We start from the raw sequence: 20556 nt of genomic DNA on the forward strand, positions 1-20556 counted from the left end.
CGAAATTACTTCTAAGAGAATAAGAAGAATACTGAGTGTATAAATTATTTAAATTTTAAGTGCTCCATTTTTACATATTTTTATCATCAGTTTATTTGCCACATTTGGCGTTCTTCTATGCCATAAATTATCCTCAAGATTAAATCGTGATTCCCGCTCTTGTAAACTAAATTTACTGCTCATTAAAAACCGCTACTTTCATTCAACAAAATTTTTGAAATTATTTCATAAATTTCCAGTCGCCATTCTATTTTTCCTATCTCAATATTTTCTCGATTTTTCTATTTCTTTTTTTTACATGTCGAACACAATTTGACTTACAGCGAGACTAATCACTTTTCAACTGCAAAATGAGAGCGGTTGCAAGGTAGACTAAGCAGTTTTCGCTTTCACTTTGCTATTATTTCCACACAAACTATGCCATAATTTACTTAAATCAAATCACACATACACGCACACACACATATATACATATACATATAAAGGCAAAAATGTGAAAATGTTTGTGAGGATGCAATGTGAATGCAAAATTTACCTCCGGGTCACATTTGAAATCACTACCACAGTTCCAGAGCAGCAACGTGACATGCCCTGATTTGGCTTGAACCAATTTTGCAATATCCGTTATGCGCAATCCCAACACGTCTTCGCCATTAACCTAAAAATGAAATTTTAAAAATTGTATTTTCCGCATTTTGCAAACGAACAAAACGAGCAACGCGAGCGCACACCCGCACACACACACACACGCAAACATATACGAGAGTATTAGAGTTCACATATGCAAGTGGAAATAGAACGGCATAAATCACACACACAGACACACAACCAAATCAAGTAAGAGAACTAAATGTGAAGCAAAGCGGCAAAGATGCAAGTTATATACAAATATATATTTACTTACATGTATATTGTGTCAGTTATCATATGCTTGTGCGTGTGTATTTGTGATGAGCGAGAGTGAATTTGTGGTTATATTTACCTGCCAGTTGCTCTTGTTATTTTTGCACGTTGTTGTTGTTGCTGCAATTGCGGCCAAATTGCTGCAGGTTGTTGCAGCATTCACCAAATCAATGACAGCACTACAACAACACAATACAACAAAACCTCAAAGCATTGCAGAAGGGTAGATAGGACTATATTAGTATAGGACAGCATTAGGTTAGCACAATTCTGATTTGCACAGAAACCCCGAATAAGCGAGAATGAGATATATTTAGACTCTTCAAATCAGGAGCTTGCAGTGAAGAAATTCCTTATTCAATGAGAATGCTTCCCTCGTTCAAGAATGTACGAGATTTGACAATTAAGTAATGAGACTCATTTTATTGCTACGTTTGTGGTAACTTGTGACCTTAAAATTCGCTTTCTCTTTTTCTGGCATCTCTCCCCTCTCCACTGATATATGTGCCATCGCTTTAGCTTATTTAGTTCGCCTGCGTCAAGTTGAGTAGACGTGTGTTTGTAGTGCTCGTCGGGAAAGTGGAAAAACGAAATCAAGAGCAACGCGTCACGATAAAATTTTGGCCCAGATTGTGCGAAATAGCTTCGGAAACGTACGCTAAAATTGTAAGATTGTATGAAGATAGCGCTCTTAGTCGTGCCTAGGCTCACAATGGTTGTCTCCGCGCGGTCTCCCGCCCGAAAAAAGCTCGCATGAGCAAGTCGAAGGTGAAAACAATGATTATTGTCTTTTTTGATAGCCGTGGAATCGTCCACAAACAATTCGTTCCCCGGGGAAAACTGTGAATCAAGTCTACTGTTGCCAAGTACTCGAAAGATTGCGACAACGAGTCAACAGGGTGCGCCCAGACATCGCTTGTAACTGGATCCTTCATCACGACAACGGGCCGTGCCACACCGCCCTTAGCGTGTCCCAGTATTTGGCCTCTAAAGGGATCCCCGAGTTGCAACAGCCGCCTTATTCGCCCGACATGTTACACTGTGAGTTTTTGTACCTGAACAGGGTATATTAAGTTTGTCACGAACTTTGTAAAACCCAGAAGGAAGCGTCGAAGACCCTATAAAGTATATATAAAAATGATCAGTATGCTGAGCTGAGTCGATTTAGCCATGCCAGTCCGTCCGTCTGTCTTTCTATATGCGAACTGGTCCCTCAGTTTATAAGATATCGTTTTGAAATTTTGTAAACGTCATTTTCTCTTCAAGGAGCTGCTCATTTGTCGGAATGACCGATATCGGACCACTATAACATATAGCTGCCATACAAACTGAACGATCGGAATCAAGTTCTTGTATGGAAAACTTTCACATTTGACAAGATATGTTCACGAAATTTGGTATAGATTATTTGTTAAACCACCAATATAATCTCCAAAAAAATTGTTCAGAACGGATTACTATAGCATATAGCTTCCAAACTAAACACAAGTTACTAACAGAAATGCACCTGTGAAGGGTATATAGCTTCGGTGCAACCGAAGTTAACGTTTTTTCTTGTTTTTGTTTCCTAAAACAAAGTCGGTGGTCAAAGGAACCCATTTTGAGTCGATTACGGACATCAGGCGGCCGTGACGAGGGTACTCGCGGACATCGCGGTCGAAGCGTTCCAGAAATGTTACGAAGCATGGAAAACGCGCTGGAATCGCTGTATAGCTGTCCAAGGTGACTACTTCGAAGGGGATGGCAGAGTTGTAGAACTATTTACAAATACTTATACGGTTTTAATAGAATTAGTCTCATTACTTAATTGTCATGTATTGGATCGGATTTTCAGAAACCGTTAGAAAAAACGAAAGTTGAAATTTTGACTTGTTTCCGAACAATGTTTAATAGATCCTTAATCCATACAGCATATTTCTTCATAGACTATACCTCGAGGTATTCCTAACAGCACGCAAATTTTTCACAAACAAAAAATTTAGTTTCGCATGTCTGCTAATGTAGTTTGTCAACTCCAACTCCATGGCTTTGGCAATGTTGCATATTTAGATTTAACGTTGTTATTCTAACTAGGAGTGAATGGGTAGTATGCGATCTGACATCAGAAAAATTCCTGTATCGTTTCCAGAGGTCGTGTGCTAAGAAAAAGCGCAGCAACGAGCCAAGTTCGTTTAAATTACAACACATATGAGATAAAATGAAAATACCCTGGAATTGGAAGTAATGTTTATCTGCTGTACTTAGTGGTGACTGAAGGCTTTCCCCTCATCCATAATAATTAATTTCCAAAACTTTTCGAAAACAAGGAAAAAATTTAACTCCGGCTACACTGTAGCAATAATACCCTTTAAGCGTACATTTTTTTAGCTTGAAAGGTTAGATAAAGATATTTTCCTTGCTCTTGATCAATCAGTTTATATGACAGCTAAATGCTATAGTAGTACGATATCAATTCTCACAAAAGAGTAGCTTTTTGACGTGAAAAATTCAGATTGATATCTCAAAAACTGAAATTGAAAGTGTACATAGAGACGAACATGGCTAAATTGACTCAGCTGGCTCTGCTGGCAATGCTAATCATTTATATGAATACTCTTTACGTAGGTTGCCTTTAATATTTCGGGATTCGAGAACAAAAACAAATTTTATTCTTTGAAAATCGCTTTATTTTTTTTTAAAACATATTCTCCATTAAGATCTAAACACTTTTGCATACGTTTGAACCAATTATCGTAGCACTTTTACCACTCTGATTGAAAAATCTCCAAAATATTTCTTTTGAACGCATCAACCGCCTCTTCAGGTGTCGAAAAACGTTGACCTCTTTGTTGTTTTTTTTTTTTGCGAACGGCAATAAAAAAAGTCTTGCGTTACCAAGTCAGGACCGAACGGAGGATGACTCATCAAATAGATGTTTTGAGTGCTCCAGAAAGCAGTTGTTTCAGTCTATGTGTGAGAGAGCTCGCGCAGCCGTGGTGAAGAGTGATCCGTTTTCGGTGGTTGGTTTTCCTGATTTATTGAAAGGCAACTGGCAAACAAACTGGTTGTATAACACACATAAATTTACTGTTTTGCATTATTTCGATGTTATGATTGCCACACGTCCAGTTTTTCCAAAAATACAGGCAAATAATTGCTAGTAGTGCTTCGGGCGCGAAAAATCTTTTGTTGGATTCGGCTCGTCTTGAAACATTGGTGTGGTGTTTACTTTCGGACTTACATATGCGTAGATTACCATTTAACACCCCTCACGATGTAATAGACTTCTTTCGAAGCACGGCTTTCGTATTTTGTTAACATTTCTCTAGACCAATCGACATGAGCCTTTTTTGAGCGATTAAAGAAATTTGTTTACAGTCAAACTCACTTTATTTGATGTGTTTTTTTTTAAATGCTGTGTTGTTTATCGGACAGGACGATTATGACGACCACAAATCTTAAAGTTGAGGCCACCCGCTTCGAATTTCGGTAGTAAATTTTAACAATTTCGACTCATTGTTGAATTGAATACCTTCTCACGATGAAATGACAAACTTTATTGAAGAGAAATGTGAAAAAATCGTGAAAAAGTATGGTGTCGTTTGTTGTCTCTTTGTCTACTATTAAAGATATGTATTTATGTGGGGATATATACAATATGTATATGGTACATATATAAGAGCGGGTCGATTAAAGGGAGCCAAAAAACGAAAAAATAGCGTATGCGGGAAATGCTCTACAGACCTTTCTGAACATCGTTGCTCAAGAAAATAAATTTTCGACCCGCTCTAATATAGATATGAATGCATAGCTAGCTATTTAAGCGGTTTAATGCATACAGACATGTCAGCTCTATGCGTATGCTTGCGTGTGAGCTTATATATGTATATATTTAGTTATATATCCTGTGTAGCATTTTGACAGTCGCTTTGACACGTTCGTCCGGAAATGTCGATCGCAACGCTTAATGATTTGTTGGGTGTCAAAACCGCAAAATGGAAAATCGATGGCTTAAATTGACGACATTTCGCTTGAAAGCCGAAACAATGACACCGACTTATTGCTCCAATTATATTTGTGTTTACTCTTACATTTATCTTCAGATAGTCATGGCATTCCTGGGCCAGCGTACAAACTATTTCAGTCAATTACTTATGGGCAATAATTGTGCCGGTAAAGCTTCATAGCAAATGCTTGGCATTTATTCACTTTTTTATACTCTCGCAACAAAGTTGCTAAAGAATATTATAGTTTTGTTCACATAACGGTTGTTTGTAAGTCCTAAAACTAAAGAGTCAGATATAGGGTTATATATACCAAAGTGATCAAGGTGACGAGTTGAAAAAGGACGGCTGTCTGTCTGTCCGTCCGTCCGTGCAAGCTGTACTCGAAGTGGGGATATATCATGTAATGAAACTTGGTACACGTATCTTGGCTCCATAAGAAGGTTAAGTCGAAGATGGGCAAAATCGGCCACTGCCACGCCCACAAAATGGCGGAAACCGAAATCCTACAAAGTGTCACACTAAGCCATAAATAAAGATATTAAAGTGAATTGGCACAAAGGATAGCATTTAAGCGATTTAATGGACACAGACGTGTCAGCTATATGCGTATGCATGCGTGTGACATATTTTTGTACATATTTAGTTATATATCCTATGTAGCATTTTGACAGTCGTTTTTCAGACACGTTCGTCCGGAAATGTCGATCGCAACGCTTAATGATTTGTTGGGTGTCAAAACCACAAAATGGAAAATCGATGGCTTAAATCCCTGATGACATTTACGGGTGAAAGCCGAAACAATGACACCGACTTATTGCTCCAATTATATTTGTGTTTCTTTAATATTTATCTTCTGATAGTCACGGCATTCCTAGGCCAGCGTACAAACTATTTCAGTAAGTCAATTACTTATGAGCAATAATTGTGCCGGTAAAGCTTCATAGCAAATGCTTGGACATTTAGCCCTTCCTTACTTGTTATTTACCGTTAAATGTCAGAAATGCAAAATGAGTGAGATGTGTTTGTCTCTCTTACTTTTTGTTACTCAGAAAATTCAAACTCACTGCTGATCAACTGCTTTATCGACTGCACGGGCTAAGCCCACTTTAAGCTTACTCGAGTGTACTCACATGCATACACACGTTTGAGAGCTTTTCTATCGAGCTAAATGCTTTACAATTTGGAAACCAGTTTGTTAATTTACACAGCTTCCGCAGCTAATTGTTATTGTTGTTACACTTTGTTGTTGTTTATAATGGTTTTATTCGCTAGCTAATTGCTTAGACGCATTTTTGGTTGTATATATCGCTTTGTGTACGTATGTATGTTGTATATAAGTATGTAAGTAACTGGTTCTAGTTTGCTCCCTGAACCTGACCTTGTCTACGATTAAGTGCCCATTCAACTTCTATGCTGCGTAGAGTGCGTACTCGAAGAGTGTTGGTGCAAGAGCGGCTGAAAGGTGGCAAGAGGGTTTCATTACATGCCTGAGCAAGTGTTTCGCTAAATGTTGGAAATGCGGAAAATATATGCGTAACACATTTCAAATTGAAAAAAAAAATTGAGTGACCTTTGTTAATAAAATGTTTTTAGTAGAATGTTCAGCTGAGAATGCTCTGCCCACTTATAGTTTAGTCGTGATTTTATAATGGCTAAATATGTATAGTTATGTGAGTACGGAGTTTAGTTAGTGAAATCGTTATATAAATATTTATTTTTCGGAAAATATTTAACATTTCCGACAACAATCTAGCGGAAGTGATTGTAGGTTTTGTAATGAACATCATTTTTTTTTTAATTTTTAGCAGGTTAAGTGTTCCGTCAGTTTGTGCACTCTCTCATGCATCTCTCTGCAAACTAGTTAGATCTGGGTAAATGGTTGGGGATAATCGAAGCATTGGCTTTCCCAAAATTTACTTCAGAAATGTTTTCCAGCTTTGCAAACATTCTATCTTCATCAAACTTGACAAGTATTTGAAGCCAGAAACCCCCTCAAGTAAGGTCTCAAGTATAGAAAATATATCAAGACTTACACGATTACCGTAGCTGGAATATACTCTAAATGCGTTTTTAAGTTTTGCAAATACTAAAATTATCTAAGTTCTGTTATAAAACACATCTGCCTGAGAAACAACGATATTTGAACAGCGCTTAAGTCTACTTAAAAAAAAACAGTGAGTTAATGATACTCGTATAATGCCATTAAAGTCTTGTTAAATACTTTGTAAGTGCCATTAAACAAGCTTTTGTTAGGTCGGAAAAAATTAAGAATGAAGCAGAAGTAACATTGTCATGTGAGACTTAGGGTATGACATTTACACAGGTGTTTTGGTTTTTGTATGACATTCGGGGCAGAATTTAGTGCTTAAAACAGTTAGAAAAATATATGCCATATATAAAGTAGATTAAGTCATTACCGAGTTAGTATTTACAATGTCAGTTTGTTGCGGCCCGACAAGTGTTTTACTCAACTTCGTTAAGTCCTCTACTCTGCTGGTATAATAGTGACAAAACATTGTTGAAACAGTGGCGCTAGAATACATTACTTGTAGTCTGTGTCTATAAATATAGAGTACATTAAGGGGTTACGTAGGTTTGCGGGTTTGAAAAAATTCAATTGTTATATTATCTTACTAAATTCTATAACATCTCTTGAATATTTTCCTAAATTATCAAACTTTTAAAAGCGTTTTTTAAATTGTTTGGAAAGATTTCTCGAGAAATACTCAACCGTCTTCATGAAAGTTTACACAGGTCTTTGAGATACAATTCTTAAAGATTTAGACGAATTGGGTTTCTAGTCAGCATTTTAATGCGAAGTGTTTTAGGAATCGTAAAAATGTATACTTGAAATATAATCTAAATGAAATCTACTACGTAGGTGCATTCTGATATTATATAGATCATTTGTCGGAATGACTCAGATCGGACAACTACCAATATCACATATCTCCCATGCAACCGATTATTCAGCATTTTTAAACTTCACCTCAAAAATGGCTGGCTCTAAACCAGTTTTAGATCCATTCTTAGGCAAAGTTGTTCGGAATAATCCGTAGACCATTTGATCCATACCCGATTTTATAGCGAAAAAATCGACCCACTCTAGTAGTCAATATATGTATCAAATATCTTACTGCAATATTTGCAAATATGTGTTAAGCAAACCCTTTAAGAATTTCCAAAACAACTCACTTTGCTACAAGTACTGAATAAATATATACATGTATGTATATATGAATCTGTAAATATATATATTTATATATGAGCGTGTATTTCAGCAAAACATCTGTACATATTTATTTAAGATTGTCGCGGTTATTATTATCTTGTGTGAAATATTATTCGTGCAATTTCAAAGCAATTTGATAATTAATTCAGTACAACACGTAATACCTAGTGCATACATATATGTATGGGTGTATTCGTAGTTGCTACACAAATATAATTTAAGTATATATATTTTCAATATAGGCGCAGCACAGGTAAATGACGAAGCAAAATATCAAATATTTTTTTTATTGAATAAACACTTTTGGATGCTACTATAAGGTAGTCTAACAGATCATTACACTATTTATCTGCTCAAATGTACTAAAAGCTTTTTGGTATTGCTTGTGTAAAGTGTTCTGTTCTTAACTAATTGGTCTCTCAGCTATGAATAATGTTTCTAGAAAAGCCAAAGTAGAGCTAGAAACAAAAATTCATAACTCTTTTTTTGTTAGAACTAAGTAATGTTGTAGATTTAGTGGGTTAAAACGAATCCTGTTTAAGAAGAAGTACTAACTAAAGTATTAAAGAGAGCAACTCCGAAATTTCTGTCCAATTCGAACAATGTTCATATAATACTTATACAAGTAGTAATCGGTATTTATTCTGGACATAAAATTGATTTAAGAAAGGTAATCCAGCCCTTTTTAATATAGACTATCAAGAATTAAAGCTTCTTAGTCTATTAGGATTATGATGATTCATTTTAATATTGTATAGTTTATCATACTTTTACTTATAGTATAAAAGTTTTCTTCACCAAAGATTACTCTATATACAAAGATATAAGTATATATATGAAATATAAGATATATTACATGTAATTGCTTACTTCACAAACTATTTGACCGAGATCAAAACAGTTTCTCTCAGTTCATTGTCAACGAGTTATCTAATAACATTGGAAAATGTACGAAATTAGAGGGAACCACGCGTCTATTCGCATTATATGTATTTTAGGTATTATCAGTGTTGAAAACAAATAAAGCTCAAAAAAGTTTAAAAAATGTTCTAAATTCCAGTTCTAAAAATAACCAAAAAATTAAATTTTTTTTCTTAAAATATGTTAAAAAATCGCAAACAAAAATATTTGCCGACAATTTTTGCGTTTGGTGTGAATGGAGTATGTACTTACACTTGTACAATAGATAAGGCGTGTAGAACAACAAAACGTCTTGTGGCAACAAATATTTGTGTTTTGCACATAAAGATGGGAAATTATGTGTTAAGAAAATTAGATGGAGCCACGTGACTTTGCATAATGGTATCGCTAAGTGTAACGAAGTCTACAAGGAATTTGGCATAATTGGAAAACAAGATGCAGAAAAAATACGCAGAGAATTATAAAGGATGATTTCAATGTGGATAATGATTTAATGTTGTTTCATTGTCATGTATAATTCGTTGTGAATCGTTATATACTATTTTGGGAGCAATAAGTATGTTAGTAAGATAAGTAGAATTCTAATGGGTTGCATTAAGGAGATTTTAAACCAAAAAGGCTTAGTATAAAACCTTATACGTGATTTTTAATATGCCAAAATATACATGAGCTATATATTCAATATCGTTTTGATTTATTTGAAGTGTCCAATATTTTGACCAACACATCATTATACCCTGAAGCTTTGCTTAACAATTCTAGAGCTATTTTAAAGAAAAGAACTTTTGCGCGATTTCTTAAAGTCTTTTCATTCTATAACTGACTCCTTAGAACCAATCGTATCTGTGAATAAAGTCAAAGCTATTGCTGAACTCTGCTACGCCAACTAAAATATTACTTGAAAAAAGAGTAAAATAAAATGAATATTTCCCATATCTCGCAAGCTGAGTCAACCGCGTATTATTATAATTAGAACAAGTGTTCCAAAAATAAGGTAATATTGAATGCATGCCAAGATATCAGGTTTGCCAATGCCTTATGCGTATTACAAAATGCCACAATTGTTGACAAATTCAAAACAAAGCCCAACGCAAAAACAACAAACTGTATGCATTTGCTGGCCTCGTCATGACTGGCATATGAATCACAAAAAGAAATGCGGCGTTTAATTACAACTTGCATTACATTAATATTTAGTATACATATGAACATGTGTGTGTGTGTATGATTGCCTCAAACCACAACTGAATTAATGAGAGGCATGAATGGAAAATATAAAAGTGAGTGTTTTCAACAGTATTTTTCTCAAACGCTGAAAATATAACAGATTAAAATTAACGTGTATAAATTCCCCTCAAAGGTAAAAAAAAAAAATAAAAAAAATCAGAAATTAAAATTAAAAATAGAAGTAAAAAAAAAATGTATGAAACGAAAGTAATTGCAAGCAAAAATGACAACAAAAGCAGCGCAAAAACAACACATGTACAAGTATTATGACATTATTACGCCATAAAAGATATATAATTATAGCAAATGTTTTTTTCACGTTTGCACAAATCAGAGAAGATTTTAATTGGCACTAATTTAATAGAGCGTGTGTTCGATTGTAAATATTTTTGCGCCGGTTTTATTATTGCTTTTATATAATGTGTAAAAATTGTTAGGCCTATCCAGAGCTGTGGCTAGAATTTATATTTTTGTTATAAATTTATTTTTCTAGAGTTTATTTTTGATAAAAGATAATTTTTAATATATGGCCATGCCTCTTCCTAGTTGTGAGAGTTCTAACATCCTACATGCAGTAGGTCAAAAATCTAACCGAACGCTAGCTGCAGAAGATTAATGGAAGCAGGCGAGGTGACATCATCTTAGCACTTCTTTTTGGATTATCCACCCGTTTGCGATATCAAGGTATAAACACTTGGTGGCTCATACTTTAAGATGTCCCACCGAGCCGATGGGATTGGAAATTTTTATTGGTCACATGGCGCTTTGATGAATTATTAGTTCGAATTAGAGGTTTTCTATTTTTATGACATCACGAAGAACCATTACAATTCATAAAACATCTTAATAACTTCAATATCAAGTTGCCCTTTTCTCTACCAAAAATTACGTATACGACATGGATGTCCTGGCGATTTTAGTAAGCGCTATAAGAAGGGCGTTGTCCCCGCCAATGTCATAATAATCTCCTAAACTCTAATATCATTAGTCACAAAAATAAAAACCTTACTTCGAAAGTCTTAAAAATGCTTCCTTCAACGGAAAACAAATTTTTTAACAAGATATCTTCATCAAATATGGAGCACGTCATAGTTTAAGACGACTTTCTTAGAAACAACGACATTTAAAAAGCACTTCAAGTTACTTTACAAAATGGGAAGTAATTATATAATGTCATTAAAGTTTTGTTAAATACTTTGTAAGCGTCACTAGACAAGCTCTTGTTAGAGTAACAGAAGAAAAGTTTACGAATGAAACATGTTGATTGCAACAAAAGTAACATTGTCATGTTATGACTTAGAGTATGCAACTTAAACAACTGTTTTGGTTTTTGTGTGATATTCGGGAAGGAATTTAGTACTTGAAACATTTAGAAAAACCTATGCCAAATATAAAGTAGATTAACTCATTACCGAGTTCGTAGTCAAAAGTGTTTGTGGTGGCCGAAAATTGTTTGCTTTTTTACTCAACCTCGTTCTTTACTATTATAGTATAATGGGTTTGCTCATCTAACGGTTGTACGTATCACCTAAAACTAAGCGAGATAGATCTAGGGTTATATATATAATGTATATTGTATATTATACTTGTAAATTTATTTACAAGTCATATTAAAATAAATAAATAAATAATATTATACATATATAAATGATCAGGATGACGAGAAAAGTTGAAACCTGGGTGACTGTCTGACTGTCCGTCTCGAGATGATGCAAGAGGGCTTTAAAAGAGCTTTTGTAAAAATTGAACGATAGGTGCGGCACCGCCCACTTTTAGGTATATTCGCGTACCTCAGAACTTTTTTCACCGATTTCTACCAGATTTGGTGCGTAACCTTCTTTTAACATTCTTATGACACAGTGCGAAAATGCTCAATATGGGACTGCAGTCACGCTTACTTCTCATATAATTTTTCAAGCATTGATTTGGTTTTTTTGTTGAATAATCTTGCAAAGATTTCATTTAAATTCTTGAATTACCATACTTTCAACTACAAAAAATAAATAAAAATATTTTATTACTTTTCAAGTAAAAGAAGCCATCTGAACGAACGAGTTATGAATGAATGCTGTTGGAATTTTTCACTTTTTGCTAAACAAGCATTAACACAGACACTGCAATTGCACATACACACACACATTCAAGAAATAACAATTGTCAGTTAATTGCATTTTATTGCATTAACATTAAAATTTTATGCTTTTTGTGGAACTTACTGACCTCCAGTACACAATCGCCCGGCTGCAGACCGCTCATTTCCGCTGCGGTATGTGCATCGACCGCGCTCACCTAATGACAATGGAAATCGAGAACGAATGTGTGAGTGATAACGGCAAGGCAAAGCGGTTAACAAATAATATTACAAATTACATAATGCAACTATGTATCTAAGTATTGATTTATGTTGCGCTCAGCGATTGAGAGCCGAACGCATAGTAGCTACATAGATTAATCGCTAAGCATGCGCAACGAAGCACTTGGCATCACTCATACGCACCCACGGATAGGGATCCCACTTGGTGCGTGTCAAATGGAAGCCACACGAACCCGTTATAGTCTTTCGTATGCGCAACAAACGCACCGACGGCGCGTAATGTGCGTAAATGTCGTCAGAATCAAAGACGGCTGAGGGGTCTTCCTCATTTTCGCGTGGTATTTCTTGGTGTGCAAAATCATTCTTTAGATAAGAAGCATTTTCACAACCATTTGCAAATTCGTTCTCCATCGTCGCGAATTTCCCGTTAATTTACTTTACATCCGTAACATTGGTCGCGTGTACTCCAACAATCGCGGCGTCTAAATTCTACTGACTATGCAGCGCACAGCAGATCGTCTTCACACCGGTAGGTGCCGACAGTTACAATACACATGCATATTTAAGAGCACATACATACATACAAACACACGTATGTAAACAATGGCTCGGTGCGGCTAAGATCGTGTGCACGCGCCGCAATCCGCTCTGCTAAGCCAATTTCGATCGCAGGTGGGCTATGCGCGCAAACACACAAGCACACTTATGTTTGAGAGAGAGCGAATATCCACAATGCGCGCTCAATTTACATATTCACGTGTGAGCGACAACAATGCCTCGTTTATTGGTGGCGGGTGTGTGTGTGTGTGTATGTGAGAGCTGAGAGCACCAACTCGTTTGAGAGATTTTGGTATTTTTCTCAGCTGTGCACAAATTTTGTTTGTAATCTAGGGCAGATTATGGTGATTAAATGTAAATGCTGTGGACAGGTTTACGAGCCAGTTATTTATTTTAATGGTTTCTATTTAAAGTATATTGCTCATTCATCAAGGTCAGCGCTGGGCAATTGATTCGCGTTGAGTTACTAGTAATGGAAAGAGAAACTCGTTTTCTTTTTTGTTTTTTTGGGAGTTAGAAGCTGTAAGCCTTAGAATTTGTTGCAAGGACCTAAGAAGTATCAAAAACTCAATATCTCAGAGCCTTTTTTTAATAAAGCATCGAAAGCCGAAGTGTGGGACTTTAATCTGCTAATTCTAACCTACTTTCATCTCACGTCTCTCCCACGGGACTACTGCACTTCATTGAACTGAAGAACATATTTTGGAATGACTGACACCTAATCTGCTGAAAAGTTCTCTATCTTATCATAATTAGATCTGCTGTTTTGCTGCCAGCTTTCTATTTTACAGAGGACTTGCGCATAGTCAAATTTTCCACCGTGAGACTACCTTTAAGTTCGGTTTTCAGCTTTTCTTTTATAATTGAAAACTGAGGGCAATGATAGAATACATGTTCAGAGTCTTTTATGCACTCTGTACACGTCACACAATACGGACTCATAACAATTTTTGTATAGGTAGCTTCTAAAGCACCCATGGCCACACCAAAGGTTCCCATAACCTGAAGTTAGATGAATTTTTTTTATGAAATGTGGATTATTTTTTTTCTTGCAAATTAATCTCTTCTCCTTCGAAATAATTGCCGTCTAATAGAACGCATATCTGCGCACTTTTTCCAGTTCTCGCGATCGTCAGCGGGGGGATCGCATTGGCGTTTTGAGTTTTTTGAATAGCCAGGGAAAGTACAAGGTCAAATCAGGAAAACATGATGGTTGTTTAACGATCTGAGTCAAGTTTTTGCAAAAGATTGAGAAGAATTAATGATAGTCCTGGTGACATTGTGATTAAGAACCACATTTTCCCGTTTGTTTCAGATGAAATGCCTGCGTCGTTTGCGTGGATAACGCTCAAATATTATTTGTTGACATTTTTGTCTCTTAAAGAATTCATAGTGCACCACACCACGATAATCTTCTCACCTTACGTTTTGATCGCAGTGCTATAATGGAAGTCGGAGAAGAAGGTAGAAGAAGAAAATAGAATAAGAAGATAGAAGTTACACTGTTCTTCTTGGTACATGTATTAGAACGAGCTTAAGCTACTAATCAATTATACTTTCTATCTATAGTCGAAAAAACTCTAAGCTAAAGGTGATCGACTCTATTAGAAACCTAGAGCTAATTATATGGAATATAACATGAAATAGAATAAGGATTATAACAATCAACAAGTACGAAGAAGTATGATCTCCACAGATTTTTTTTTTTGAAGATATCTCGTCAAATGAAAATGTTCTCCATTCAAGCAAGCTGTATGCTATATAGGGCCGTCATCGGCAGTTCTTAAATATGTGGAGCTTCATGGGGAGGTAAGGAGAAATGCAAAATATCAAATCAATATCTCAACTGAGGGGACGCCAAGAAGGTTTTCTACAGCACACATCATTCCATGGACGAAAATAGAGATGAGAAACGCTAATATACGTAAGTATAAAGAGCTACACTGCGGTAAAGCAAAGAGGAATGCTGTCGAATGCTCAAATGGAAAAAGAAGTAAATAGAAGAAATTCACTACTGATTGATAAAGTATAATTATTAATTGTTATCTTATTCATTGTTTACTTATAAGGTAAACATTATTATTTATATAAGAACTAATTTCTTTATCTTTCTAATGAAGCCACTAATTAAATATAAAACAAGTAAGGAAGGGCTAAGTTCGGGTGTCACCGAACATTTTATACTCTCGCATGATAAGGTGATAATCGAGATTTCATTATTCGTTATTTACATATTTTTTTTATTTTGGTTCCTAATGTATATACATACTCGTATTATACAGAGAAGGCATCAGATGGATTTCAAAATAACGTTATATTGGAAGAAGGCGTGGTTGTGAACCGATTTTGCCCATATTTCGTACATGTCATCAGGGTTTAAAAAAAAATATTATATACCGAATTTCATTGAAATCGGTAGAGTAGTTCCTGAGATATGGTTTTTGGTCCATAAGTGGGCGACGCCACGCCCATTTTCAATTTTTAAAAAAAGCTGTACCCAGCTTCCTTCTGCCATTTCTTCCGTAAAATTTAGTGTTTCTGACGTTTTTTGTTAGTCGGTTAACGCACTTTTAGTGATTTTCAAAATAACCTTTGTATGGGAGGTGGGCGTGGTTATCATCTGATTTCTTCCATTTTTGAACTGTATATGGAAATGCCTGAAGGAAACGGCTCTAGAGAGTTTGGTTGACATAGCTATAGTAGTTTCCGAGATATGAACAAAAAACTTAATAGGGGGCGGGGCCACGCCCACTTTTTCCAAAAAAATTACGTCCAAATATGCTCCTCCTAATGCGATCCTTTGTGCTAAATTTTACTTTAATATCTTTATTTAATGGCTTAGTTATGACACTTTATAGGTTTTCGGTTTCCGCCCATTTTGTGGGCGTGGTAGTTGGCTCTTATGGAGCCAAGAAATACGTGTACCAAGTTTCATCATGATATCTCAATTTTTACTCAAGTTACAGCTTGCACAGACGGAGGACGGACGGACAGACGGACAGACAGACGGACGGACAGACAGACATCCGGATTTCACCTCTACTCGTTCACCCTGATCACTTTGGTATATATAACCCTATATCTGACTCTTTTAGTTTTAGGACTTTACAAACAACCGTTATGTGAACAAAACTATAATACTCTCTTTAGCAACTTTGTTGCGAGAGTATAAAAATAATAATAAAGTGAACAAAGATAAAGACACATTAAATAATCTTTCCTAGCGGACTATGGAAATTTTTAGCTATGAAGATAATGCTTAAATTGCGTTCTTATGTGACAAGATGTTAATAAATAGTGCTCATTTGCTTTGACAGATATGAGTCAATGAAAGCTGGCGTTAAAATATGTAAGTAATTTTTTTTTGGTGTATTGAAATCCACATGTACAGTAAGTTATCAATATGATACGTATAAAGATTTATATTTACTATAAACCAAGATTACTACAGCTGTTGGAGGAGAAGGGCAGTGAGTTTCTTTACGTATGGGTCAAAGCTTGTGGGGAAGTTTGGTGTCCTGTACCTTCAGTGTAAGTAGCTCTACACGAAATTCATCCTGACAATTGCAGTGCCTTCCAAGACGAGGTTTCAACCATTAAGGTAGCGGTATATTTATTGTTTCGAAGTGCAGCCTGCTTCAGTGAAGTGACTCCGCACTCAGACGTCAGAGCGGCGATACTAGCCTTGAACTCATTAGCAGTGTGTTCAGGATTGGTCAAGGGGTACCTAACATTGCTGTCAATAGCATCGAGTATGACAATCAGGAAATCGAGTTCGCCGAGAGTTTCTGCTAGTTCGGAAGCATTATAACAACTGAGGGAGCAGCGGATACCAGCTGCAGGAAAGGAAAAGAGTGATGTTTGGTCGGTGTGGGCAAGCTCGCAGATTTCCAGAAGCACAAAGCTCTAAATAATCTTCAAGAAGTTGACGCTATTGTATTGAAATGAAACGCGGCTGGTATCTCCTTCTAAGATTCGAAGACTTCAAGCATTCATAAAAAAGTGTTTATAAATTGTCTTCAGAATGATCTGGCCAATTAAAAATTATAAAAAAAGCATTGTAGAGGCTTTACGCTCTAGAAAGGAGTAACAAGAAAAGCAGTCAAGCCAATAATCAATACTGTTAAATCACTTAGGGCTCACTAGTTAGAGAAGAACATTTGCTGCGTTACGGATGAGATAAGATCGGGTATACTCGAAGAAAGTAAATTCCATAAAGTTTAGCAAATTTTTATTTAAAAATATTGGAAAAGGCTTACGTTGATTCTGTTTTTACAAAAACATAAGTCTACGGGTGGTACAAAGTCTTCAAAGACGTTGAAGACATGCCTCGTTATGAACGATCTTCCACCTCTTCAAGTGATGAAAATAGTTAAAAAGTGAAGGTTATGGTGCTTGAAAATCGTCAGGAAAGTAAGAGAGCTTGAAATCTCTCGCGAACCCATTCGAATAATTTTGGTGGATATTTCGGGTATGAAACACGTACTTGCTGGACTCATCCCGATAAAGCTGAATTTTTTTCAAAAAGATTTCTATGGACATGCTTGATAGTGCGAATTCCGATCCCACATTCATGGACAGAATTATAACTGCCGATGAGACATGGGTTTACAAGGAGGTCTATTTCATCGCATTGAGGCTTTTGCGTGAGAAAATCTGTCGAAAGTGGCCGGAATTGTGAAAGAACAAGTCATGGATTTCTCGCGATGATAACGCACCATCGCATCGAGCTACGACTGTGATTAAATACCATCGATCAACCACCGCATACCCCAGATTAAGCTTCGTGTGATCCACAAACTGAAATTAGAGCTCTGTGGGACCCGTTTCAGTCGCTCAAAGATATAAAACAAAATTTGCTGAAGGATATGAAGGCCGTACCAAAAAGTGCTTATAAAAAGTGTTTCGTCTTGTGGGGATTCTTTTGAAGGCGACAAAATAAATATTGATTAATGTTTTAACTTAACTTAATATTTTTTCGATATAATGAGTTACAAAAGTATATCGAACAAAACAAATTCGTTACAATTTATTGCCATTTACGATTTGCGGCCTAAAAAATCAGCGGCCGGTTCTTAATTTTTGCACTGCCTACACAGTTGTGCTTAATTGTTTTTACTCATTATTAAATTACAACTGAATGATTGCTAAAAAATTAGACACAAAAAAATTTAGGAACCTGTTAAAATACCCAAAATCTCACAATTTCCCTGAAAAGACAAGAACTTATACAATTTTTTTTCATACAATAAAACTTAGTTTTTCATTATCTAGTATAGACGATAAAACATATTTTCATTTTTCATGGTTTTAAGTTCTTTACCACCGAGACAATGCTAAGCTTGTAATGACATTTTAACCGACTGACCCACAAACAATTTAAAGCGACAGTGTATGAAATGAAATTATTTGCCATTATCACCATTGTAACCACAATTTCTATGTACAACAAAGCACAAAATACCACAAATGATGACTTTTCACAAAAAAGTTGAGAGTAAGCTACAAAAAGCAGGCAAACAAATAAGGGTCTCTTTATATGAAATTTTTAGCAGCTTCTATATATGTATAAATGAAATTATGGTTTCATTTTTCACACCTTTGTGAAAATACAAAAAAATTGAAGAAAATACAAAAATCACAACAACAGCGTTGTCGAAATCCATTGAACAGATAATTGAGCTCCAAGCAAGCATGACAAGTCTGCGTGCAAAGCTTTTTATTGCACAAACAAATAAGCCTCAGAGAGTGTGTGTGTGTGAACCATTGTTTGTGGGCAAACAGAAAATTTTATAGACGAGTACATATATATGTATATTTTAGCACATATGTGGTATGTGGCGTTTTAGCGCTTTTTGTAGTTCTTGCCGTCTCGGCTTGTAGTCGTGTCTTCCCACTGGCCACACATGCGCTTGCACGCAATTGTTTGTTTGCCATTTCAATAACGTCAATTATAATTAACTGTGCGACTCACAGAGCACACATACATAACACTAGCAATTGTCACACACACACCCACACATATATAGTTGATGTACTCGTATGCGCATCGGATTTGACTACTTGACAGCGGCGGCGGTTTTACAATTGCTCTTTGACAGCATCCGTTTAGCAGCCGCAGCTTCTGTTCGATCGCCCACACACACTCACACACACACATAAATAAGTAATTGAGCAGCTGATTGTGCTAAATAATAAACTATAGTAAATTTGATGAAAAAAATAAACAATAAAATTGAGCTTGCGGTTGTAAAAGTTCAGCGTCCCTCCGACGCACAGCGACCACCGGTGACTTTTGGCAATGAACGCAGCTGTTGACTCCCCGCTGAACTCGAACCAAAACAGTAATTGTCTTGCAATTTGTCTAATTATGTTCGTAAAATAGTTTCGTATGCGCGAAATCGAAAAAAATGTTTTTTATTGAAATTTATTTGTAAGAGTGCATTTACCCTTTCAGTTGAGTTCAGTTGTGAAATTATTTTGAAACCGCATGAATGGAAGCTTTTAATCGAAAATGAATTATTAAATGAGCTATTTATGTTTTGCTTGTTCTCAAAATTTTCTATTATTTCGATACATTTCTGCTTTATAAGTAGAATGTGAGTAGTCTCTGACAGCCGCTTAAATGGGTACCCAATTCGACAGAGTGTCACTGACCAAACTTGAGTTGTACTTCACGGATTGCAGTAGAAACGTGAGATCTGTCATGATTTCTAGACAATTTTCTCGTTTGCTTATCTGCACATATTCTGGTTATGGCTGTATAGACCCGACTGACGGGGCTTCAGCGCTCTTTCCTCGTTTGTTGTTGGTTTGTTCAAATAATTTTTAGTAATTTTCGATCCCATGATTTATATACTGAAGTTGCTAATTGTTTTTTGTGGAAAACTCGAAAAGGTGTACAAATCCCAAGCAAAATGCTCTCATATTCCCATTGAATAATATGCAAACTGTCTCTGTTTGCCACATTCGAAAAGATTTGTTTGATTAATTACGTTTGCTTTATTTGCAGAATAAAAAAGTAATAATTTCTTCGGTGTATATAATTAGCCTTAAGCCACGGGGAGAAAATTTATAACTAACACATCTGATGCCGTTTGGGTTCAGTGTCTATTTCTGTATTTGGCACGTGTCCATAAGCCCAAGGGCTCCTTTTGTAGCTTCGTTTCGAAGTTATAAGTTACCATATCGATCTTTAGTGCCTAGAGTCTATACGTTGTTTAGGTACGCTCAAGAGCTGAGATAGTTGCTTTAATTTTTTCTTACAGTAATCATTGACAAATTTTTAACTCATCATGCTGAAAAAATCATCGAGAAAAAAATTTTATAGAGCTACCATTGCAACACTTCATAGTCGTTTTAGGTTATTATGTTTAACAGTCATATAGTATTTGTACAAATAATGAAATTGTTGG

At 35.8% G+C, this 20556-nt stretch overlaps 1 protein-coding gene across 2 annotated transcripts in view; it reads right to left on the reverse strand.

Moving 5' to 3' along the window:
- The window catches only part of LOC105231822 (uncharacterized), a 25196-nt gene extending 12112 nt beyond the window's left edge, over positions 1–13084 (reverse strand). The window contains exons 1-3 of one of the 2 annotated variants that reach the window (XM_011213297.4): positions 12767–13084; positions 12490–12558; positions 536–658 (exon numbers count right to left, since the gene is read on the reverse strand). In XM_011213297.4, coding sequence (XP_011211599.2) covers positions 536–658; positions 12490–12558; positions 12767–12994 — 420 coding nt within the window. In that variant the 5' untranslated portion in view covers positions 12995–13084. The remainder of the gene's footprint in view (positions 1–535; positions 659–12489; positions 12559–12766) is intronic. The other variant, XM_049449653.1, reaches the window with a different exon arrangement.
- Positions 13085–20556: the final 7472 nt, after the last annotated feature.

This window comes from Bactrocera dorsalis, chromosome 2 (assembly GCF_023373825.1).
Source record: "Bactrocera dorsalis isolate Fly_Bdor chromosome 2, ASM2337382v1, whole genome shotgun sequence".
In the NCBI taxonomy this organism is placed as follows: Eukaryota; Metazoa; Arthropoda; class Insecta; order Diptera; family Tephritidae; genus Bactrocera; species Bactrocera dorsalis.